This window comes from Lepus europaeus, chromosome 18, assembly GCF_033115175.1.
Source record: "Lepus europaeus isolate LE1 chromosome 18, mLepTim1.pri, whole genome shotgun sequence".
NCBI lineage: Eukaryota > Metazoa > Chordata > Mammalia > Lagomorpha > Leporidae > Lepus > Lepus europaeus.
Genome location: NC_084844.1, coordinates 1,818,082 through 1,843,752, shown reverse-complemented (window position 1 = coordinate 1,843,752; position 25,671 = coordinate 1,818,082). Strand labels below are relative to the sequence as shown.

The 25,671-nt window shown below is 53.2% G+C and overlaps 1 protein-coding gene across 3 annotated transcripts in view; it reads left to right on the top strand.

Annotated features, from left to right (window-relative positions):
* Positions 1 to 289: 289 nt before the first annotated feature.
* RPTOR (regulatory associated protein of MTOR complex 1) overlaps positions 290 to 25,671 on the top strand; it is a 349,585-nt gene continuing 324,203 nt past the window's right edge. For all 3 annotated transcript variants that reach the window (XM_062216247.1, XM_062216248.1, XM_062216246.1), the window contains exon 1: positions 290 to 659. In XM_062216247.1, coding sequence (XP_062072231.1) covers positions 498 to 659 — 162 coding nt within the window. In that variant the 5' untranslated portion in view covers positions 290 to 497. The remainder of the gene's footprint in view (positions 660 to 25,671) is intronic.

Below are 25,671 nucleotides of genomic sequence, written 5' to 3'. Positions count from 1 at the left end.
GCGGACCCGGGGCTGAGGAGCCGGCCGCGGACGAGCACGATGGCCCGGTGCTGGCTCCGGTTGCAGCCGCTCGGGCGAGTGCGGGATCCGCGGGGCTGAGAGCGGCTGGAGGAGACCGAGGAGCGCGGAGCCCGCTCCCCTCCGGCCAGGCGGCCCCAGGAGCGGGCGGCCTGCGTGTGCTCGGAGCGGCCCGGGCGTCGGCCGCCGCGAGGCCCCGAGCTCCTCGCGCCTGCTGACATCTCGGCTCGCAGCGGCCGGGGACGCGGCCGGGGGCTCGGGCCCGGGGTGCGCGTCCGTGCCCGGCTTCGCTCCCCGACCCCGGCTGGGCGCGCCGAGCCCGGACTTGTGCGGCCGCCTGGGGGTCTTGGCGCGCTCTGCCCCCCGATTCTTCGCCCGGGTCGTCCTTGGCCGGCCCCGGTCCGCACGAGCGTTCAAGGCTGGAGGTTCTCGAGCGCCTGCTGCCCAGGACGCCCCCGGCCCCGGCCCCGGCCCCGGCGATGGAGGCCGAGATGCTGCAGTCGCCCCTGCTGGGGCTCGGGGAGGAGGACGAGGCCGACCTGACCGACTGGAACCTGCCGCTGGCCTTCATGAAGAAGCGGCACTGTGAGAAGATCGAGGGCTCCAAGTCCCTGGCGCAGAGCTGGAGGATGAAGGACCGGGTGAGTGGGGCCGGGCGGGCAGCGCGACCCCTGCCCGCAGCGCGTGTTGCCGGACACTTCCGACTGCGGGGCTTGGCCAAGGGCTGTTCTGCCTGGCGCTGCTGCTCCTCACGCTGGGCTCGAGTTTCGGCGAACAAAGTTAGGCAACTTTGAGACGACTGCGTAGCGAGTGTCCGCGCTGTCCCCGCTGAGGGCAGGGCAGCGAGCTGACCGCGTGCTCGGCCTCCTGTTGTGGCTGCGCTTTTTTATTTTCTTTAAGGTTTATTTTATTTATTTGAAAGGCAGAGAGAGAGAGAATCTTCCGTCCACTGGTTCTGTCTCCAAATGGCGGAAACAGCCCGGAGTGGTCCAGGCTGAAGCCAGGAGCCAGGAGCCTCTTCCAGGTCTCCCACGTGGGTGCAGGGGCCCAAGGACTTGGGCCATCTTCTACTGCTTTCCTAGGCCATAGCAGAGAGCTGGACAGGAAGTGGAGCAGCCGGGACTCGAACTGGCGCCCGTGTGGGATTCCGGGGCAGCAGGCGGCGGCTTCACCCGCTACGCAGGCCCCAGCTAGGTGCAGGAGCTGAGGCAGTGCCCGGGAAGCAAGGTGACTGGAGCGGGGAGCTGCACCCTGGTCTCACCGCTCTGCCTGGGAGCCAGGCCTCTGTTCTGAGGCGCAGCCAGGATTCCTCCAAAGGTGGACCCGGCGTATGACAGGGGTGGGAGTGCCCGGGCGCTGCAGTGTGGGCCCAGGCTGGGAGGAGGAGAGCCGGTTTTGTGGATGTTGTGTTGCTTCTGCCTCTGTGGTTTGTCCTCGCAGGCCGCTGTGCGTGGAAGCCTGAGTTCATGATGTTTGATCTGCCCGGGCTCGTGTGTGAATCGATTGTTGCTGTCTTCTGAGTGGTGTTGAGTGTATCTGTGAATTCACCACGGTGTTCCAGCCAGTCAGTCACCGGTGCCTCAGCTGTTAATTTGGTTTTTCTTTTAAAAAGTTTGGGAAGTTTGTTTTATCCAAAAACAACTTAAGAAGTAAAACTGGTCGCTGGGAGAGGTAGTACAGTGTGCCGACATCTTTAGTACTGAGGGAGATCCCCAGCCCACGGGTTCACTCCCCAAATGCCTGCCGTGGCTCGGGCTGGGCCAGGTCGAAGCTGGGAGCTGGGGACTCCATCCGGGTCTCCCACGTGGACGGCGGTGGCCCAGCTACCTGAGCCGTCACCTGCTGTCGCCCAGGGCCCGGGATCTGGAGTGGAGCCAGGATGCAGAGGTGGCGCTCCCTCATGGGATGTGGGTGTCCGAGCCACGTCTTCACCCTGTGCCAAGCACCCACCCCGAGAACCGTTGTGTGGGGGCTGGTGCTGTGGAGCAGTGGTGCGGCGCCAGCACCCTATGTGGGCACCGATTTGAGTCCCGGCTGCTCCACTTCCGATCCAGATCCCTGCTGATGTGCCTGAGAAAGCAGCAAGAGCTTGGGTCCCAGTCACCCATGTGGGAAACCTACAGGAAGCTCCGGGCTGCGGGCTTTGGCCTGGTCCAGCCCCAGCTGTTGTGGCCATTTGGGGAGTGAACCAGAGGATGGAAGATCTCGCTTTCCTTCTCTGTAACTCTTTCAAATAAATAAATCAATCTTTTTTTTTGGACAGGCAGAGTAGACAGTGAGAGAGAGAGAGAGACAGAGAGAAAGGTCTTCCTTTACTGTTGGTTCACCCTCCAATGGCCGCCGTGGTAGGCACGCTGCGGCCGGCGCACCGCGCTGATCCGATGGCAGGAGCCAGGCGCTTCTCCTGGTCTCCCATGGGGTGCAGGGCCAAGGACTTGGGCCATCCTCCACTGCACTCCTGGGCCACAGCAGAGAGCTGGCCTGGAAGAGGGGCAACCAGGACAGGATCCGGCGCCCCGACCAGGACTAGAACCCGGTGTGCCGGCACTGCAGGCGGAGGATTAGCCTAGTGAGCCGCGGCGCTGGCCCTCAGTGCACTTTTATCCCAGGTCCATGGCCGCTTTGTCAGCCTGGCAGCCGAGCCACAGATTTTGGATGCAGAACGTTGCCTCCCCGGTGATGGCGGATCATCCTGACGTTGTAGTTGGTCCTGGTGATGTCCTGCAGCTTAGCCAGAGCACCTGCGTGAAGGCCATGGTGGTGCAGGTCTTCCTGTTGGCCAGACGCCCTGTCCTGGCCTCTCCCTTAGTGGTGCAGTAGGGGTCCCCATCTTATGACCCAGGACAGGCAAGAGAGGGCCACCTCGATGTGTGCGGTCACGGTCAGCTGCGCCTCCCTGTTCTCCACCAAGGTGGGCAGTGTCGACCCTGCTCAGAGGACGTGGGGTCTGGGTGAGGACGCCCCTGTGTCAGCAGCTTCCTTCTCGGCCCAGGCCAGCAGCCTGCTTCTCTTGTTTGTGTCTGGTCTGTACCTGGGGGCCAGCTTCAGCGGTTGGTAGCCTTGTGGCCGTCCAGGACCTGGGTGAACCGGGTAACGCAGGAGGCACTGGCAGCTGTCCATGCAGGATGGTCCTGTGCCCCTCAGCCAGGTGCGGCGGGGCCACTGGACAAACGTGTGAGGTCCCGTTTGTGCTGGGTATCCTGTCCATTGCCAGGGTGCTTAGGCCTGTTCTCAGACTCTGGGGATTTGCCACCTTCTTGGTCTCCTGCCTCGCGACAGCAGAGATGGGGCCATCAGCATCTTGGGCGGCTGGAGGAGGGAGCAGGCATTTGCCTTAAAGCAGCTCTGACTACATTTTTTTAATCGTATTTGGAGGGCGTATATATATATATATATATATATATATTTTTTTTTTAAATGTACCTCTGCTACCCTGAACCTGTGCTCAAACTGTTTGATGAGTGGATAAATCTATGACCTTTTAACTTAAACATTAATTTATGAATAATTAGGTTATTAAAGAAACAAAAGTATTGTTAATCTTAGTACTGAGATGGCTGCTTGGGAGAGAGCCCGGGAGGAGGTTTGCCTTGGTGAGTTGTTCAGTGGAGTCGGCAGCGGAGCCGTCAGTTTGCAGGGCGATGTCTTAGTGCCCTGTGGCCCCTGGGGCTGTGTCAGTCGGCCCTGCCAGGGCTCACGCTGCAAATTCAAGTGGGGGCAGCCTAGCTGTGTGAGCCAGGTGCAGGCCCAGGAGAAATGGAGCCGACACTTGACTCAGAATTTGGTTTTCTGGAGAGTGGGGGCCGTGGGCCCTGGAGAGTCTGTGCTGGAGCAGAAGGGGCCGCTGGGCCTTGGCTGGGCGGCCTGGGTTCTTTGAAGTCAGAAAGCTCTGTAACATGAGGCCTCCAGTTGTATTATTGGTGCTAATTCAGATGTTGTGAAGCACAGTGCTGGGGCTGGCGTTGTAGTGCAGCAGGTTAGGCTGTGGCCTGTGACACTGGTATCCCGTTTAAGTGCCAGTTTGAGTCCCGGCTGTTCCACTTCCGATCCAGCTTCCTGCTGTTGTATGGGAAAGCTGTGAAAGATGGCCCAACCCCTGCACCCATGTGGGAAACCCGGCTGGAATTCCTGGCTCCTGGCTTTGGCCTGGCCCAGCCCCAGCTGTTGTGACCATTTGGGGAGTGAACCAGTGGATGGAATCTCTTTCTGTCTCTATACTCTGTCTTTCAAGTTAATAAATAAATCTTAAAACAACAACAACAAAAAACCAAACCCAGAAAGCACAAGATGTGATCTAACACTGCAGGCGAAACAAACCCATCTGTGGAGTGGTTTCTGGCCGCTGGGTTCCCCGTGTGGCCTTTTGCTCTTTTGTGGCAACTGTAGGCAGCTGATCTGAGCACCCAGGCATCCAGGCCGACCTGTTCCAGGCCTGGAGGTGGTGGAGTAGCTTCTTTGTGGAGCGGCACAGGTGGGCCTGTCGGTGCCGTGCTAGGGGCCGCGTCAGCCCCCTCCTGGCAGCCACGCGTTGCTTCTGGTGATGCGCAGTGCCATATACGTTCGTTTTGTTCCTATGCTGAACATTGCCTACCGGTGTCCGACCGCCCGTCCTGGTTACACATTCCTGAGAGACTTTACTGAAGTCGACCCTGAGTGCAGGAAACTTTTCTGCTCTTCTGTTTGGCGTCCTTGGAGAGCCACGGTCATGCCCACCATCATTCGGGGTTCCTGCTGTCTTTGTTTGATCAGGCCTCGTTTCCACATGCCGCTGTTACCGCGTTTTCATTACTGAGCTACTGCTGGTTTTACTATGGTTATTATTGGTTGTTTGGTTAATTCTGTGTGGGAGAATGATATAAACAGTCGTCTTTTTTAATACATTAAAAAAAGATTTATTTATTTGAAAGGCCTGGTTACAGAGAGAGAGGGAGAGACAGAGAGATCTTCCATCCACTGGTTCACTCCCCAAAGGGCTGCAACGGCCAAGGCTGGGCCAGGCTGGAGCCAGGAGCCAGCAGCTGCTTCCTGGTCTCCCACAGGTGCAGGGGCCTGAGCTGGTGGGCTGTCCTCTGCTGCTATCCCTCATGCATTAGCAGGGCCTGGAAATGGAGCAGCTGGGACGTGAACCAGCATTACCTTTTACCCGCTGTGCCACAGCGCTGGCCCTGCCCCTCATAGTGCTTCTACAGGAAAGTTGTGATTTTCACATTTCCAGACATATCTGTGACTTCCTAGAGCTGTAGCTACAGCGGATAAGCTTGTGTCTCCCATCTGTCGTTACTGTGGTTCTCTGCAGCCGTCACAGAGCACGTGAGTAGGTGGGATCACTGGTCTCAGAGGGGTCGTTAGCCTGCACGTGGCGTGGAGACAGGGAAAGAAACCATCGGCAGATGCACTGGGTCACACATGTGTGACAGTGACAGCGTGCACTTTCTGCATGTGTGTGGGACCATCAACACATGCTCTCTGACTATATGCATGTAAAACCTCCAGCAGACATGCTGTCTACATGTACCAACACGTTATACATACATGTGTGCAGGATCATTGACAGATATGTTTTTTTTTTTTTTTGAAAGATGTACTTATTTATTTGAGAGAGTGAGAGAAGGAGAGACAGATAAGAGGAGAGAGATCTTCCATATGCTGGTTCATTCCCCAAGTGGCTGCAACAGCCAGGAGCTTCCTCTGGGTCTCCCATGTGGGTGCAGGGGTTCAAAACCTTGGGCCATCCTCCACCGCTTTCCCTGGCACATTAGCAGGGAGCTGGATCAGAAGTGGAGCAGCTGGGTCTGAAACAGGCACCCATCTGGGATGCTGGCTCTACAGGCTGCAGCTTTAACCTGCTGAGCCACAGCGCTGGCCCCAGAGAGGCTATTTCTGCATACTTGTAGCACGACTGATAACACTGCATGTGTGTAGGACTACTGGCCAGTTGGTTATATCAGCGCATGTGGGGATGTGACCATAAAACCAGGAAACTTGTTTCTAGACTCGGTGTGGGGCTATTTTGTAGCCATGTTTTGAAAACACTGCTAAGGAAGTGAGTAGATACTTTGATGAACTAAGACCTGGATGCTAAGGTGTTGCCTAATAACCCTGTATACTTTGTTGCTCCCTCTATGTCTGCGAGTCCTCCTCTGCCCCGAGACTGCCCTCCGCAGAGCCATGGTTTGGCCGGGTCTGGGGTCTGTCTGTCCTCAGTGGCCGTCCCCCCAGCTGGGCGCTCCTTGCTTGTGACACTTTCTTCACCAGCTCCAGGTCTTCCCCTCATGTCCTGGCCTCCTCCTGGGACTGCTCTGTGGTTTGACACCTGAACGTGGGCGCATCCAGGGCCTGTTCTCCGCCCCCCCCCCCCATTCCTCACGACCTCCTCCAGGCCCGGGGTCCAGACGCTGTCCATGGGACGGTGATGCTCAGGCGCAGTCTGACCTCCCCGAGACGCTCCCCGGATGCCTGCTTTGACTTAGGTTTCTGTCACAACATAACACGAGCGCGACCTAGCTGTGTTCAAGGTTTTTTTTTTTTTTTTTAAGATTTATTTTTTATTTATTTGAAAGAGTTAGAGAGAAAAGAGGCAGAGAGAGAGAGAGGTCTTCCATCTGCTGGTTCGCTTCCCAGATGGCTGCAACGGCTGGAGCTGGACTGATCTGAAGCCAGGAGCCAGGAGCTTCTTCCGGGTCTCCCACGTGGGTGCAGGGACCCAAGCACTTGGACCATCTTCTGCTGCTTTTCCAGGCCGTAACAGAGAGCTGGATTGGAAGTGGAGCAGCTGGGACTCGAACCAGCACCCATTTGGGATGCCGGCACTGCAGGCAGTGGCTTTACCCGCCACAGCGCCGGCCCCTAAAGCTTTATCTTCTTCTTCTTTTTTTTTTTTTGACAGGCAGAGTGGACAGTGAGAGAGAGAGACAGAGAGAAAGGTCTTCCTTTTGCTGTTGGTTCACCCTCCAATGGCCGCCGCGGTAGCGCGCTGCAGCCGGCGCACCGCGCTGTTCCGATGGCAGGAGCCAGGTGCTTATCCTGGTCTCCCATGGGGTGCAGGGCCCAAGCACTTGGGCCATCCTCCACTGCACTCCCTGGCCACAGCAGAGAGCTGGCCTGGAAGAGGGGCAACCGGGACAGGATCGGTGCCCCGACCGGGACTAGAACCCGGTGTGCCGGCGCCGCAAGGCGGAGGATTAGCCTGTTGAGCCACGGCGCCGGCCTAAAGCTTTAAATCTAGAGGTTATCCTTGATTCTGTCCTCTCAGCATTGTCACCCTATCCGGGTCATCAGGAGACCCTCTGACTTGACCTTGAAGGTGGGTCTCACACTGGGCCCTGTGTTTTGTCTCCACTGCTGCGAACCCTGCCCCGGCAGCCACTTCTCTGACATGGTGACAGCTGGGTCTGACTGGTCCTGTGGCTGATTGCACCCCTAGTGGTCAAGGGGTCTTTACCAAGTGTCAGTCAGATCCTGTGCTTCCTTCCTGGTACTCTCCCCTGCATTCCTGAGCTCACGGAGCAGAGCGAGAGCTCCTCCCCCAAGACAGAGCCTTTGTGATCTGGGGCCCCTGCCTTTCCTCTTCTGGTAGGAGCCCGGTGCTCTCCCTGCTGGTTGCGGCGTTCCTGGCTCCTCCTTGTTGCTGGCACTCTGGGTCCCTTCCTCAGAGACCTGCCCTTCGCCCTGGAGGCAGCCGGGGTCTCTGTGCTCCCGAATGTTTCCTCCATACTCGCCCCAGAAGCGAGCCTTCTTCGTCAAGCAGGGGACCTGGTCTGTGCCAGCCGGTGGCACAGTGCCTGGCCCGGCGTAGGGGTTCCGTCAGTGTACTGATGACAGGACGAATCGTTTGCAGAAGGCTCTCGCCTGGGCTGTCCCTTAGGCATCCTTGTTTCAGTGTTACAGATGAGGAAACTAAGGTGTTAATTAAGTGGCCTAAAGTAATATGTTACATGGCTAGCAAGGAAAGTGAAACAATGTAGTTAAACAAGAGTAAACTGTGTCAAAGTGTCTCAGTTGAACAATTCAGAATGAGGTCACGAGGTCTGGGAGGAGAGCCTGGGTGGCAGTGACACGGAAGCCGACAGCGCTGGGCATCGGGCGCCAGGGCCTTGCAGAGCTGCGGCGTAGCTCAGAATGCTCTCCGGGTGCTCCAGACGCTCCTGGGGTTCCCCCCAGGCCCTCTGAGGGCTCCGTGGGGGCAAAGCTGTTTTCACAGGAGGAGAAAACATTGGCCTTTGCCCACTCTGCTGATGTCTGCCCTGCAGCGGTTCAAACTGCCGGCACTTAGTGTGGCTCCTGACAGTCGGTCCACCCTGCACTAGCATTTACGACTTCCTTGCCTTGCACTCGCTTGAGGAGAAAATCCTGTTTTCGCTTGAGGATGTCCTTTGGAATGGTTGGTTTTACTGAGCCCCGGTGTCTGAGCCTGTATCTTTCTTCATACTCGGTGATGGCCGCCTGGAGGAGGAGCCTGGCAGGTTGCAGGCTAGACCGCTGCTATGTCAGGACTTACCCTGAGGCCTGCTCGGGGGACCAGGCGAGGGCACTGTGCAGGCATGTTCTTGACAGTGAGCCAAATGAGCTGTCCATCCAAGGAAAACAACTGGCCGTGTTTGTTGCCATTGATGAAATATGAAAACTGGAGTTCTGGAAACCTTTGTGTCTGCCCTTGTGAGCTCGACAGGCAGCCCTTGAAGTCTCTGGAGAGGGTGTGGTTATGTTAATGAATATGGGTGGTATTTTTTGTGATTATAGAATGAAATGTGGCCATATTCGAAACTTCTTTTTTTTAAGATTTATTTTTTTATTTGAGAGGCAGAGATGAGAGGGACAGACAGAAAGAGATCTTCCATCTTCTGGTTCATTCCCCAAATGGCTGCAATGCTGGAACTGGGCTAATCCAGGAGCTTTCTGGGTCTCCCACGTGGGTGCAGGGCCCAAGCACTTGTGCCATCTTCCACTGCTTTCCCAGACACATCAGCAACAGGCTGGACTGGAAGTGGAGCAGCTGGGACTCGATCCAGTGCCTGTATGAGATGCTGGTGCCACAGGTGGAGGCTTAACCTGTTACGCCACAGCACGGGCCCCAGTATTTGAAACTTCTGTGTCATTCAGTGAACATATATTTTCAAGGGACCAGTACCTGATATTATGAAATCACCCACTGGTAGACGATCCATTCAGGGTGGCCAGGGGACTTTAATGTGCTGTGGCTGGACACACATTGGTGTGTGTTCAGGTAGGCCAGACGCTCTGTTTTATATTCTATTCAGATAGGCTCTGACAAGTCACTTAATGAGTGTTGGTATTATATTAAAGGTGATTGTTCTCGGTCATTTGGACACTGAGATACTCTTGCCATCTCCAGGGAAGTATCTCTGAGGCCGGGTTTCTAGAATGTGTCAGCCGAACAGCACCTCTCTGTAGCCTGACTGCGAAGCGGGCGTGGGAACCCAGCTGTCCTTAGTCGGCCAGCTGTTAGATTTGCAAAGTGCCACTTGTTACACTAGCATGCTGTTGAAAATACAGTTATCCTTAGCAGAGAGATGTTATTTCTGAAGAGACAGTGAGCTGATAGTCCCTTTTGAATGACTTCATAAATGTATTAAAACTTTTTTTTCTGTTTTGACCTCTAATGTGGACAGTACTGGCCAGTGTAACTCCTAAGAGGGTCTTCAGGAATGGGTATGGGGGAAGGGGCTCTTGGTACCAGAAGTCTCAGCGGTTCCAGAAGTTTGATGTGGTTGAGAGAAAGTGGGCATCAAACTTACAAGCTTAAATCAGGAAGAGGGGCTTGACGAGGGCCGGGGGTTGGCCGGAGTCAGGCAGGGCCTGGAACTGAGGACGGGGGTCCCTTCTGATGTGTTCCACCCTTCCCGAATTCCCCTTGCCTCAGGAGGGGCCCAGGTCTCCAGACTCAGGCTGGGGCATGTTTGTGAGAGCCTGTGTGACTGACATGTGGTCCTATGACGATGCCCAAGGCCTCCTATGGTCCCTGATGTCCTGTGTATGTCCAGAGGGGTCCTCACCCGGAGGTTTTTTTCTGAGTGGAGGAAAATCGACCTGTCTGGCAAGGAGCAGATGGCCAGAGACCTTTACTTTAGTTTAACAAGTGTTGGTCACCTATGTGCAGTGTGCTGTGCTTTGTGAGGCCCTGGTGTCCGGGTGGACAGACGGTCACGTCAGCACTACCCATGAGGCCTGGTGTCCGGGAGGACAGAGGGTCACGTCAGCACTACCCATGAGGCCTGGTGTCTGGGTGGACAGACAGTCACGTCAGCACTACCCATGAGGCCCTGGTGTCCGGGAGGACAGACGGTCACGTCAGCACTACCCATGAGGCCCTGGTGTCCGGGAGGACAGACGGTCACGTCAGCACTACCCATGAGGCCTGGTGTCCTGGAGGACAGAGGGTCACGTCAGCACTACCCATGAGGCCTGGTGTCCTGGAGGACAGACAGTCACGTCAGCACTACCCATGAGGCCTGGTGTCCTGGAGGACAGACAGTCACGTCAGCACTACCCATGAGGCCCTGGTGTCCTGGTGGACAGACGGTCACGTCAGCACTACCCATGAGGCCTGGTGTCCTGGAGGACAGAGGGTCACGTCAGCACTACCCATGAGGCCTGGTGTCCTGGAGGACAGAGGGTCACGTCAGCACTACCCATGAGGCCTGGTGTCTAGGAGGACAGACGGTCACGTCAGCACTACCCATGAGGCCTGGTGTCTAGGAGGACAGACGGTCACGTCAGCACTACCCATGAGGCCTGGTGTCCGGGTGGACAGACAGTCACGTTAGCACTACCCATGAGGCCTGGTGTCCGGGTGGACAGACAGTCACGTTAGCACTACCATAAAGCACTCGTGGATGTGTTGATCCTGTGCTCACGGAGGAGGAGGGCACTATTACCAGAACACTTTGGCTTTGTAGTAAATATTTAAACCTTTTGAACTGAATTGTTTTATTTCTTTATTTGTGGGGCAGACACACACACACACACACAGACAGCAGTTCCCATCTACTGGTTCACTTCCCCTAACGTCTAGTGGCCAAAGCCAGGAGCTCAGAACTCAATCGAGGTCTGCCACTTGAGTGACAGGGAGCAGTCACTTGAGTTGTCACCCCTGCCCCCCCAGGGTCTACATTAGCAGCAAACTGAAGTCAGGAGCTAGAACTGGGAATCCAACCCAGGCATTCCCATGGGGGACGTGGGCACCGTAGCTGCGTGTCTGAATGTCCGCCGTGCGTTGGCCTACACTAATGGAACAGGGTAATTTGTTTGCCATCATTACTGTGGCAGTAACCAGCGTCTTACTGTGGTGGATGGTCTGGAAGCTGCTTCAGCGTTTGAGCTGGGGGATGTCCTACACAGACTTGCAGTCTGAAAGATCTCCTTGGCTGTGTGGCGTGGAGGGTCATGGGAACAGCAAGTGGGGAGGGGGTGGCGGCCATCCCGATGAGAGGCCGTGAGGGTCCAGAGAGGCCACTGCAGCAGGGGTGGAAAACGGCCGGATTCTGCTGGTTTGGTGGAAGTAGTCAGTACCGTCTGGTCGGAGTGTGGGGTTAGGAGCGGGCAGGGTGGTGACAGCAGCGTTGACTGCTCTCTGTACTTTTCATTAGCGTGTTTCCTGTGGGTCTCAGGAGTCACCGTCCACCTGGGTTTCTTTAACACCTGCTCTAAGAAGCCTGCTGTGTTCCATTTTGAACAAGGTGCTGTGGGAGGGTCCTGAAGTGGATGGGCACATTTCTTCCTCTTTATCACCTTGTGCAACTCTGGAGGTGAAGTTCTAACAAGCTAGCGCCGGCTTGTATATAGATGGTGTCCTCCGTGGTTCTCTACCTTCCTTTGATTCAAGACATTTGTACGATGTTTGCTCAGTAAATGTGAAGTTTGACACCTTTTTCTTTTTGTCTAGTTAAATATATAGAAAATGTCATCCCAGTAAATATTTGGCATTATATGTTAATGTTTTTTTATTTTTTTTTATTTTTAACTTTTATTTAATGAATATAAATTTCCAGTGTACAGCTTATGGATTACAATGGCTTCTCCCTCCCATAACTTCCCTCCCACCCGCAACCCTCCCCTCTCCCACTCCCTCTCCCCTTCCATTCACATCAAGATTCATTTTCAATTCTCTTTATATACAGAAGATCAATTTAGTATAAAGATTGCAACAGTTTGTACCCACATAGAAACACAAAGTGAAACATACTGTTTGAGTACTAGTTATAGCATTAAATCAAAATGTACAGCACATTAAGGACAGAGATCCCACATGAGGAGCAAGTACACAGTGGCTCCTGTTGTTGACCCAACAAATTGACACTCTAGTTTATGGCGCCAGTAACCACCCTAGGCTGTCGTCATGAGTTGCCTAGGCTATGGAAGCCTTCCAAGTTTGCCGACTCTGATCATATTTAGACAAGGTCATAAAAGACAGAGTGAGGATAGTAACCAATGATCCTAAGAGTGGCGTTAACCAGGTCTGAACAATTATACAGCATTAAGTGGGGAAGAGGACCATCAGTACACACAGGTTGGGAGTAGAGCCATTGGTGGTAGAGTAGAGGTTATGATTACAAAGGAATGAGGCCCAAGTGCACTAGACAGGGTCTAGAACAAAGGACAGAGTCATTATTAGAGGAGCTAAGAAAGGTGCTGTCTAAGCTACAATTAAGTTTTCTGATTGAGAGGCAAACAGAACCTGACAGAAGGGGCTTGATAACAATCTGTTGGGCTTTAGGCCTTGTAAGTTCAGAGGCCCAGACCTATCTATCTCTTCCAGTAAATCCTGGACTTTGGTTTTTCCAGTTTGGGCCCAACTGAAAAAAATCGAAGGACCTATGTCTCTCATCCTATAGAGACACCAACTAATCAGGCTATTTGGAGTATATTAGAAGTACTGTCAAGATGTGAAGTGGTACCAAACTTTAAGTTTCTATAATGGAAAAAGCTATTAATACAAATGTTTGAGAATTAAAAAGTCTAATGATCTTGTGTTACTAGACATGATCGTTATCTTAATGAGAAAGCCCCAGAGGCCTAAAGGGTTAAATACTTGTAAAATCCTACAGGTGCTTTCAAAAATACTGTGAAGTAAGCAAGTGCCTCTTGTTGGTTGATGAGTTTATAATTTTAAACATGGCGACTTAAAGTCTTTTGTCATCCATAGTTATATATGATGTGCTGCTCATAAAACTAAAGTGTTGTTGGTTCTGTTTAGCTGTCCCCTATAGGTTCCTATGGACTTTTTCCAGCCACTTCTATTGTATTCAGTACTTTGGGATGGCTCTGTAAACAGATGAAGCCAATAATGTATTAACAGTACCAACTGAGAGAAAGTATGGTTAACTGAGGTTACTAAAAACAAAAAGCAATTCAAATCAATTGGCAATCTACAAAAAGAGTTAAAGATTTTAAAAGCTATTATTAAAATTGCTATATTGGTCTATTATGCTATATTATATGTGTGTACATATTGTATGTCCACATGGGGAAATTTTATTAAGAGTTTTATTTTAAATGGCTTATAGATAAGATTGTCCATAAATTTAAGCTGCTAAAATCAATCAAAGATACATTTTAATTTGTGTGACCTGAATCTGTGTATCATATGTTTTAAACTTGTTGGTAGAAAGAAACTAAAAACATTTTATATGGTTGTGCTTAAGTTTACTGGTTAAACAAACTACACCATGTTAGATATTTAAGAGGTGTTTTCAAATACATGATTCTTAAAATTCATAGAAGGCATTGGACCTTCTGGTAAATGTTTTCTTAAGTTGTTATCTAATGGTTGAAACGGTTTGCTAAGTATTCGTGTGATATTGATATTGTCAGCAAGCGATCTAGGACTTGCTCCCTCATTTCTCTATTCTAAGCCCAACTTGTTCTTTCATTTCTCTATTCTCTTCAAGGTAGGAAACTAATTCTATTATGAAGGAATCTGTAGGACGCACAATTTAATCTTTAGACCTTATAAAAGAGATGGCTAACATTTTTCTGTAATAGCATAGCCAAAATAAGAACTTAAATAATAATCTCATAGCTAGATTTACTTCGCCATCAGCGAAGTATACAGTAAGTAGAAAAAAACCTCCCTTTCAGACCAAAGGGAAAGAAAGTTTTTAAGTGAGAATATAATTTTCCTCATGGGCATTGTCTACCTTAGAAAAACTACTACAGAACATGCCTGTGACTATAGACTTGTAGTTCAGGCCACCGAAGATTAGAGATGGGACTTGGGCACTCCCTTGACTTGCATCCTCTGGTCTGCTTTAACACAAACCAGGAGGAAAAGAAAGCTCGGCATCAGAAGCAATGGGTGGCAGGCCTATTAATGGCTGATCTGTACAGTGATCTGCCCTCAAGGAGACCCAACAGGCCAGTCCACTGCAGTGGCTTTCAATGTGGTAAGCCTGGGCTTCAGCAGAAGTCAGCTTGTGAAGAGCCCTGGCAGCTCTGCCAAGAGTTGGATCACTGGAAATGGACCTGCCCTGGAGTCGAAGGATGCCCAGGTCAGAGCCACAGATCTTATTGGCTCTAAGCTGAAAAGCCCTTCACTCAGCCCAACTTCCAAAGTGACCACTGCAGCTGAGGGGACGGCCAAGTAGGGTCAGCAACATTGCAGGCAGAACTGTAAATTTCTTGTTAGAGATGCCACCTGCCTTTACCTGGCCAGCTCTCCTCCCAGGCCAGCCAAGTAATGAAAGTCAACAGAGTGCCTTCCCCTAGGAGGTTCACACCTCCCTTAGGATATATATTAATGTTTTAAACATGTTTTTACACCTTAAATTTGTCAGGTACTGGTCCATGTGACTGCAGAGCATTTTCTGTTTTTAAACGTTTATTTATTTGAAAGGCAGAGTTACAGAGAGAGGGAAAGAGATCTTCCATCTGTTGGTTCACTCCCCAAATAGCCACAATGGCTGGGGCTGGGCCAGGCCAAAGCCAGGAGCTAAGAATTCCATCTGGGTCTCCCATGTAAGTCTCCCTTGTGAGTGGCAGGGGCCAACACTTGGGCTGTCTTCCACTATCCCAGGTGGATTAGCAGGAGCTAGATGGGAAGCTGGGCAGCCAGGACTGGGCTCAAACTGGTGCTGTGGTCTGGGATGCCAGCACCGGAAGCATGCACTTAGCCCCTCGGGCCCACAGCATGAGCCTGCTCCCCTTTTCTGTATTTGAGAGGCAGACAGACGAAGAGAGACAGATACATAGAGAGAGCAAGCTGCAGCCTCTGGTTCATTTTCTAAATGCCCAGGAGCTGGGAGCACATGGTGGCAGGAACCCAACTCTGAGCCGTCGCCTGCTGAGTCCCAGGTGTGCACTGGCAGGAAGCTGGTCTGGGGAGTGGAGCGAGGACTTGAACGCAGGCCCCCCTGGTGGCATCCTCCCTGCTAGGCCAGGTGCTCCCCTGCAGAAGCAGCTGAAGAGGAGGCAGTCTGTGATAGCAAGCTTTAATTTTGCCCAACAATCAGTATTTTTTTCAGATTTATCTTTTGTTCTTGATTAGTAATATTTTTTATTTTAAAGTTCTGATATAATTTCAGGAAAATTGTTAGACTAGTAAAACGAGCTTCCATACAGGCACAGTTAACCGAGAGCCACCGTTGCTTACCCCTTGCCTCTCTGGCTCTCTTGTTCCCCGTTTCTGTGTAAATACCTTGTTTCTTTTCCCTGAACCATTGAGGAGATGGTGGAGATGCTGTACCCTTTCATTGCTAGATGCTTGCGTGTGTGTATCCTGAGAGCAAGGACTTTGTCGGAGTTGTGGTGATCAGGACCTCACCTTTATTACAGTACTGTTAATGTACAGTTCACGTCAGATGTTTCTGTGTGTCCAGTCATGGCCCTTTGTCAGCAGGTCTGCTCATTGGAGACCACACATAATGTTCAGTGGTTTCGGTGGCTGTGTAGCTGTGTCTCAGCCCTTCGTACAGTTTCCTTCTTGATTTTTTTTTCTTATTGTGGTAAAGGTGATCATTTCAGCCATTAAAAAATTCAGGGTTCAGTGGCATTAAGGACATTCTCACTGTGTGCAGACATCACTACGTCTACCTGTAGAAATTTTTCATGTAGTAGGAAGACTGAAACTTCCTGTTAAACCCTGACCGTTCCCCGCCATGGTGGCCTTCCTCCTCCTCGGTCTGCACACAACACGTCTTCCCCGTGATGACAAGCCAGCTCCCCCTGGAGTGCAGGAGGGGAGTGGGTGTCACACACAGATCTTCTCAGGTTTCTCTTCTCCCATTCTTGGCTCTGCGGTCATTGGTCACCTAACTACTACCTGCTGGTGGCCCTGGGAGCAGCTGAGGACACATCGGTGACTAACACAAGGCTGGTTCTCAACGTTCTGGCAAGGGAAACAGAACTAGGGTAGCAGCAGGTGGCAATGGAAAACTACCACAGGCCAGGGACAGTGACAGAACGGCTGACCAGGCGGGTGACCCTGCTGCACCCCAGTGCCACCCTGGAGCTGACCCCGGGGATGTGCGTTAGCAGGAAGCATGAATGGAGTGGAGGAGGAGCTGGGACTTGAAACCAAGCACTCGGGGCCGGCGCTGTGGTGCAGTGGGTTAAAGCCCCAGCCTGCAGCACTGGCATCCCATATGGGCACTGGTTCAAGTCCTGGCTGCTCCTTTTCTGATCCAGCTCTCTGCTATGGCCTGGGAAAGCAGTAGAAGATGGCCCAAGTGCTTGGGTCCCTGCATCCATGTGGGAGACCTGGAAGAAGCTCCTGGCTCCTGGCCTGAGATCAGCCCAGCTCCAGCCATTGCAGCCATCTGGGGAGTGACCCAGTGGCTGGAAGACTGCTCTCTCTGGCTCTTCTTCTCTCTATGTGTAACTCTGACTTTCAAATAAATAATTCTCTAAAAAAAAAAAAGAAACCAAGCACTCTGATGTGGGATGTGGATGTCCCGAGTGGAGGGACTGTGTGCTACACCACAACACCCACCCCTTGCTACGCTGGTTTCCACTACCTGTGCCCGTAAATGTCCCTACCAGCGTGTGTGACAGTTCCAGTTCCTCCACGTGCTTGCCGGCACTTGGAACGTGTAACGTCTTGAATACTTGGTAGAAAGAAAACCTGTAGTCCTTACTCCCAAGGCCTGCTCAGATCATGCTCGGGGGCAGGTGTAGGTTACACAATAAAGCCTCCCAAGTTGTTGTGTGACCGAGCCAGGACTGCTGGTGACGGAGGGGCTTGTTGGGATTGAAAAGGGAGTTTGGTGGGAGGGAGCTGAATTGCTGGGGCTTGGCTGTTAGCAGAGGGAGGGGGAGCATGGGGCAGGGAGCTGAGAGGAGAGCGGAGGGCGGCAGAGCGGCAGCATCCGAGGCTGCAGGGAGCAGGTGAGCAGGCTGCAGGGAGCAGGTGAGCAGGCGGGTGTGGGGAGGGGAGGGGAGGGGAGGGGAGGGGAGGTGCTCTCCCGGTGGAGGGGAGGGGAGGGGAGGGGAGGGGAGCTGCTCTCCGGGTGGAGGGGAGGGAAGGGGAGGGGAGCTGCTCTCCAGGTGGAGGGGAGGGAAGGGAAGGGGAGGGGAGGGGAGGGGAGCTGCTCTCCGGGTGGAGGGGAGGGGAGGGGAGGGGAGCTGCTCTCCGGGTGGAGGGGAGGGAAGGGGAGGGGAGGGGAGGGGAGCTGCTCTCCAGGTGGAGGGGAGGGAGGGGAGGGGAGGAGAGGGGAGGGGAGCTGCTCTCCAGGTGGAGGGAAGGGGAGGGAGGGGAGGGGAGGAGAGGGGAGGGGAGGGGAGGGGAGCTGCTCTCCGGGTGGAGGGGAGGGAGGGGAGCTGCTCTCCGGGGGGAGGGGAGGCGGCCGGAGCCCTCCCTGCACTTGCCCCTTCCCAGGTCCCGGGTGTTTCTCGCTGACCACTCTGTCCAGTCCTGAAGCCCTGGCAGGTGGACTTTGTGACTGTGGAGTAAACTGAGGCTGTTTAGAGGGCGTCTGACTTGGCTGAAGTTTTTTTTTTTTTTTAAGATTTATTTATTTATTTGAAAGAATCCGGGGGGTGGGGTGGGGGAGAGAGAATCTTCCACCTGCTGGTCCACTCCTCAGATGGCTGCGAGAGCCAGTGTGAGCCAGGCTGAAGCCAGGAGCTTGTTCTGGGTCTCCCAGGTGGGTGGCAGGAGTGCAAGCACTTGGACCATCTCCCGCGGCTTCTCCCAGGCCGCCTGTGGGTCGGAAGTGGCGCAGGAACGCTGCTTCTCCCAGGCCACCTGTGGGTCGGAAGTGGCGCAGGAACGGTGCCCACATGGGATGCAGGCATTGCACGCGCCGGCCCCTTGCTGAGTTGTTTGGCTGCTAAGCAGAGCCTGGAGTCCAGGCCTGAGCCCCAGTGTCCACGCTGCTTCCTGCTTGCATTGAATTCACAAATGCAGCGTTTGCTGTGGTTTCTCACTGGTTTAAAGTCTCCTTACGTACAGTCAGGCAGTGTGGGAGGACTTCGTTCTAAGAATTGCAGCGGCTGAGGCAGTGGGTAAAGCCAGGCCCGTGAGGCTGGTGTCCCTCTGGGCACCGATTTGTGTCCTGGCTACTGTGCTCCCAACCCAGCTCCCTGCTGATGTGCCTGGGAAGAGCAGCAGAGGACGGCTCAAGTGCTTGGGCCCCTGCCATCCCCATGGGAGAGTCAGATGAGCTCCTGGCTTCCACCTGGCCCAGCCCTGGCTGTGTGGCCGTCTGGGGAGTGAATGAATGGTGGAAGATATCTCTGTCTCTGTTTGTAACTCTGATTTTTAGATAAATAAATCTTTTATTGTTTTTTTAAAGAATTGAAGATGCAGCCACGTTTTTACCTGAGAGAATGGGCTTTGGTGGTTCCACGTTGTCTGCTGTGGCCTGTCTTCATGTGTGCGTCTGTGACGTGGCCCTGGGACTGCTCGTCTCAGCACGGTTCTCAGGATTGAGTGGGGTAGCATTTGTGAGCCCGCAGACTGCCTGATCACAGTTAGGGCCCAGTGGATGGAGGCGTGACTGAAGCATCTCTGGTGTTGACTCCTTGCTCACTGGGTCAGCCCCGTCCGGATTTATGGGGCAGCCTCCATCCTGCAGGTGAGTGGGTGTCTGGGAGCTGGAGCTGTCGGAAGCGGGCTGAGCTGGAATTTTCGCCCAGGGAGAAGAGCAGCAGTAGTTCAGGTGACCCCATCCCGCCCCAGGTGGGGAGGCCCAGGTTCCTCCTCCTTCCAGCCCTTGGCAGTGACTCTCGCCTTCCGGCACAGGACACGAGCTCTCCTGGGGTCCACACTCCACCCGGGTGTTGAGTGTGTGCGAGTGAGATCTGGTGAATGTAGATGTATCAAAAACTACGTGTGACACACTTCCCGTGGATCAGCGTTCGGGAGCAGTCTCCGGAGAGCGAATTGATTCCTATGAGCCCCCGTGGCGAGTAGTGGGTGTTCAGTAATAGCTGTTGTTTTTCTTTAGACATCAGGTTCATTTCTTCCTGGTTGGGGATTCTTGTGAGAGCAGCTTTGGGAATCTGCCAGAAAGACTGCTCTCTCACAGAGCCGCTGCAGGGGCGAAGCCTGCTGCTCCCCCCGCGGGGCCTGACGGTAGCCACCGTGGGTTCTCCCAGCCCGTCCTTGCTGGGAGGCCCTCTTGGCCACCGGGGTCTCTGGCTCCTGCATTCCTCTCTCTCCTAGGCGGGCACTCTGCCTCCCCTCCCGCCTCGGGCTAGCGCTGACTCAGGTCCCGGCTGGAAGGAGCTTCATCTCCCCATGGGCGCGAGAGCGGTGGTGTTTTGGAAGTGGGCCTGACGCCGCCTTTCCTCAGCCCAGATTTGGGTCTTTGTCTCCTGGTCCTGATGCGGGGCTGCTCCTTTGTTCCGTCTGCTCCCTGACAAGTAGACCCAGGAACTTGGTAGCACCTTGCGCTTGCTCCGTGAGTTCTGGTGGGAGCTGTTGTCTTCGGAGTTTCTGTTTTGGGAACCTGCCTTCTTGGTTCTCCTAGGTCCTGCACTAAAAAGTTTTGAGTGATAAGCCCTGAGCAGTGTGGGGTTCAGGTGCTCTGTCCACGCTGGATGCCATCAGGGGCCCAGGGACCCCAAGTAAGTCCCTTGGGCCCCAACCCCTGGTGTTCCTTGGTCCTGCTGGGTAGGGTGTGAGCATTAGCCCTTGTACCACCCTTGTTCATGATAGATTTTATAGTGCCACATTAGTGTCTTACCTCGTCGTTAATTTTAGGTTGGATAATAACTTATAATCTGTTTAATCACTACATTAAAGTTGCTTCTAATTTTCACATAAATATATATGTGTGTATGTGTATGTGTGTGTATATACACATGTATATGCATGTGTGTGTCTACGTGTATATATATGTATATAGTTGAGAAATGGCTGCTACATTGTTCCTTTTTATCTCTGAGATGAATTTTTAAAAATTTTATTTATTTGAGAAATAGGTAGAGACAGCAAGTCAGACACACACACATACATACACACACAGAGAAACAGAGAGAGAGGGAGAGGGAGAGAGGGAGAGAGCAAGCGAGCTCCTGCCTACTGGGTCATTCCCCAGATGCCTGCGACAGCTGAGAGGACTGGAGCCAGGAGCCAGGTGCTCCACCGTGAGTGGCAGTGACTCAAGCTCGTGCACCATCAGCGCTGCTCCCAGGGTCCCCAGCAGTGGCCGCAGGACTCAGAAACCACGGCCAGGCGTCAGGCCCAGCACTGGGGGTGTCCTGACTGCAGCATCTGTGAGGCTGAGATGTCTGTGTGACGTAGATTGTGGTCCACTCTGTGGACTATTTTCTCCTTCATTTTGTGGCTTACACATAGCGATGTGTTTTGAAAATAGTATGTTAATATTTTCACAAATGGAGTGACTAGGAAATTATCTTTATAGAATTGTGAGTGTGTTTTCAGCCTGAGAATAGTATATTCAAGCAAATGTGAAAAACTGGTACTTTAAGATTGTCCCAGTTCTCTGTCGGAATGTTTATCATAGGAGCCAGTGCTGTGGCACAGTGAATTAACAGTGCCGACATCCCACATGGGCTCTGGTTCGAGTCCTGGCTGCTCCATTTCCCATCCAGCTCCCTGCTAATGTTCCTGGGAAAGCAGTAGAGGAGAGCCCAAGTGTTTGGGCCCCTGTACCCATGTTGAAGACCCGGAAGAAGCTTCTTGCTCCTGGCTTTGGCCTGGGCCCAGTCCTGGCTGTTGTGACCATTTTGGGGAGTGAATCAGCAATGGAAGACCTCTCTCTGTCCCTACCTCTCTATCTCTAACTCTGCCTTTCAAGTAAATGAAATCTTAAAAATGGAATGTTTATTGTAGTGTTCATCAACTTATTTATTTGGAAGGCAGTGTGACAGATTTTTTAAAAGATGGATTTATTTATTTGAAGGGCAGAGTCAGAGGGAGAGACAGAGTGAGAGTGAGAGAGAGAGACCTTGCATCCATTGGTTCACTCCCCATTTGGGTTTCCACATAGGCAGCGGGGGTTCAAGCACTTGGGCCATCTGCTGCTGCTTTCCCAGGTGCAGGGAGCTGATCAGAAGAGGAGCAGCAGGGACTCATAAGGGATGCTGGTGCCTCAGGTGTGGTTTAATCCCCTGCACCACAATCTTTTATCTGCTGGTTCCCTTCCCAAATGTCCCCAACAGCTGGGGCTGGGCTAGGCAGAAACCAGGAACCTGGGACTCCATCTGGGTCTCCCGTGTGGGTGGCAGGGACTCAGGTACTTTAGCCATCGTCTGCTGCCCCCATCATCTGCTGGGGCTGGGCTAGGCAGAAACCAGGAACCTGGGACTCCATCTGGGTCTCCCGTGTGGGTGGCAGGGACTCAGGTACTTTAGCCATCGTCTGCTGCCCCAGGCTGGTACTTGAACATGAGCAGGAAGCTGGGTGGGAAGTGGAGCAGCTGAGATGTGAACCAGGCACTTTGACGTGGGATTCAGGTGCCCAAAGCAGTGACCTAACTTGATGGCCGGCAGTGCTGGCCCCCGTATGGTAGACTTCCTGATGTTAGGGAAGGCGGTGTGTGCTGTAATGGAGAGCTTTCTGAGATACGTTATTAATTAGAAACAAACAGGACACAACTTCTATGATATGATCCTATTTATGTTTTACATATACAGTGATTGTTCATCTATGTAAAAAATTTATGGGGCCGGCGCTGTGGCATATCAGGTAGAGCTGCTCCTTGCAACGCCGGCACCCCACATGGGCATTGGTTCAAGTCCCGGCTGCTCCACTTCCAGTCCAGCTCTCTGCTATGTCCTGGGAAAGCAGTAGAAGATGGCCTAAGTTCTTGGCCCCTGCACCCACATGGGAGACCTGGAAGAAGCTCCTGGCTCCTGGCTTTGGATCAGCTCATCTCTGGCCGTTGCGGCCATTTGGGGAGTGAACCAGCAGATGGAAGACCTCTCTCTTTCTCGCTGCCTCTTCTCTCTCAGTGTAACTCTGACTTTCAAATAAACAAATCTTCAAAAAAATTTATGGAAAGACATGCACTTATAGACAGTGATAGGAGATAGGGATCAGCAGAATTTTATTTATAAAAATTTATATTTTTCTGTACTTTTATTTAAAATATTTATTTGAAAGGTAGAAAGAGAGAGAGAGATCTGCCATTCACTGGTTCACTTCCTGTGTGCCTGTGATGGCTGGGGCTGGACCGGCTGAAGCCAGGAACTGGGAACCAAACGCAGATCTCCTATGTGGTTGGCAAGGACTGCTTGAGCCATCACCGTGCCTCCCAGGGTCCAGGTTATCAGGGAGCTGGAAGGGGAGTGGAGCTGGGCCTGAATCTCAGTCACTGCTATGGGTGCTGGCACCCCAAGCCGAGGCTCAGCCGCACCTGACACCTGCCCCCCCCCCCCCTTCAGTGGGTGTGGAACTCCAGGTGGGTCCTGCAGCATCCTACAGATGTGCGGCCTTCCTTGCTCCGTGGGAGGTCTGCTGTCGGTCTGGGTCAGCTCCCAGGAGGCAGCGGGTCTTCTCCAGCATTTGTAGGACTTTGGTGTCTTTAAGGGAACTTAGCTTTCTTTGTGACTTCCTGCTTATGGTTTGCTGAGATTCCTGAAGCTGTAGGATTGGTTCTGGAAGACAGGCTGCCCTCGTCCTTCAGGGTTCCTTCCCAGTCACATTTGTGTCCCCGCTTCCCTCTCCATGTCCCTCTCCTCCGCGTGTCCCCCGGGGTGTTCCATCTCAGAGGCCAACTCTCTGATCTGGAAGTTTCCACTTGGGTCCTCCTATTGCTCTCTGCTCTATGTTCGTCTTTGGCCTTAGTCCTTGAGTGCATTTGCAGTGAGATTTTACATCACTGTCATTTCTGGGTCTGTTTCTGTCGACTGGTCTTCGTCTGGATGTGGGTCCCGGGATGCTGGCTGTGCGATGGACGTGGTGAACATCTCCGTGTCGAGCGTGTGGATTTGTTGTCTTCTCTGAGCAGTGCTGTGTTTTGTTCTAGAGGGAAGGCAGTTTACTTGGGGATCAGCTTCCTTTTCAAGGCTTGTTTTCTAATTTTTGGAAGGCAGATCTGGACCTGGGATCGGCACACGGGCCTGCGGGCCTGCCCCGGCACCTTGCTTGTTCGCCTACAGGTGCAGTCTCTTGGAGCCCAGCCGCATTGAGCGTCGTGTGTTTTACCTCTGTGATACAGTCCTTACAGTGGAGCGGGGCGGGTGGCCACCAGCACCTGAAGTGTTTATTCTCTGGCCCTTTAGGCACAAACTTTGATGATGGCTCAAGTCTTTCATCTTGATCTGGATTAGCCCTGAGCCTGAGCTTCGGCCTCTCTGGGGTCTCTGCTGAGTGTTGTGGGGGTCAGGGCATTCTTGTTCTGACCTGTTGGGGCCTGGGTGTCGCCCAGCTCCCTTCACTCCTCCCCGGGAGCTGCCGCTCGCGTGGCCCGCTGGAGTCCCGCTGGAGTCCCGCTGGCAAGCTGAGCCTGCTGCCCTCTGCGCCCACTCCGCCTGGCACGTGGTCCCACCAGTTTCTTTCTGGTGCTGCAGCCCTGTAAACTCTGAGCTCTGCCCGGAACCCCAGGCCCCCCTGTTCTCAGGCTCTTAGGGGCCGGTGTTTGGTGTCTGGCAAGGTGTCCTGTGTATTTTCCTTCTTCTCTTGGTGTGAGGTGGGAGGCCTCGTCTGGCGCCAGGCCCTGGGGTGACAGACAGGAAGCGCTTGTTGGAGAGGCTGATGATGCACAGCTCGATCCCTTGCTAAATGGGCGAGAGCGGTCGATAGTTGATTCTTTACAATAAATAAGTGGATATGTGTTGGAGTTTTTGTTCTTTCACTGAACCTAACTTTTCCCCCAGTGGAATTTTGATTTCCAACTAAACTGTGGCATTAAAATTTAGGATTATGTCGGCACATTAAATTAATAGCACAGATTAAAGTTTGCAAGAGTTCAGCCCTCCAAGTAATTTACAAGTGTAGACTGGAGCTCCTTCCTCTGATGGGAGCATTTGCATTTCATTTGGGCTTTATAAAGCCGGGTAGGTCAGAGGTTGAAACTGAAATAATTGTTAAACATGTAAGAGGATTTAAGCTTTAAGAATGAAATCCTCCCATTTTGGTGTTGAGATCTAAGCTGGGCCCTTGGTCACGCAGTCCGACAGCAGCTGCCAGGGCTCGGGCAGTCGCGAGGATTTGTTTACAAGTCTCGTTTCAGAAGGTCCTTCCTAGTCTTACTTGATTTTCTTTCTCTTTAGAAATTACGGGCCGGCGCCGCGGCTCACTAGGCTAATCCTCCACCTGCAGCACCGACACCCCGGGTTCTAGTCCCGGTCGGGGTGCCGGATTCTGTCCCGGTTGCTCCTCTTCCAGTCCAGCTCTCTGCTGTGGCCCAGGAGGGCAGTGGAGGATGGCCCAAGTGCTTGGGCCCTGCACCTGCATGGGAGACCAGGAGGAAGCACCTGGCTCCCGGCTTCGGATCAGCGTAGCTCTGGCCGTAGTGGCCATTTGGGAGGTGAACCAACGGAAAAAGGAAGACCTTTCTCTCTGCTTCTCTCTCTCACTGTCTATAACTCTACCTCTCCCCCCTCCCCCCAAAAAAAATTATGTAGGAAAAATGCATACAGCATCTGTTTACAGTTTGATTGACGTTTATGGAAAGAACACTGGTGCACCGCCCAGGTCAGCAGCACCGTCCAGCGCCGTGGCCGCCCTCATGTGTCCCGCCCACCAAGGTGACGGCTGTTCTCACTTCATTGGGTAGTAGTCCTTGCTTCTCTCAATGGGTTTCCTCACAGGCACCCATCGCAAATGTTGTCCTGTGTGCAGGACATGCGTGCAGGTCTGTGTGCAGGACATGCGCCTTTGCTCTGGGGCCGGTTCCTCAGTGTTAGGTACGCAGATTTGCCCAGGGTGTGGAATATGCATGACTCATCCACTCTCACTGCTGTGTGACGCCTCCTGACACGCACAAGCCTGTGTCACGCTTTGTCCTTCCAGCCGCACGAGGTGGAAGTCGGCGTCCTCACCTCCGGTCCGCGTGGCCGGCGTGGGGGTGGGGTGGCTCTGGCTGCTGCTCTGCTTCCCTTTTTCGTTTCTTTTTTTTAAGATTTATTTATTTATTTGAAGGGCAGAGTTACAGAGAGGCAGAGAGAGAGAGAGAGAGAGAGAGAAAGAGAGGGAGAGGGAGAGGGAGAGGGAGAGGGAGGGAGGGGTCTTCCACGCGCTGGTTCACTCCCCAACTGGCCACGGTGATAGGAGCTGTGCCAATC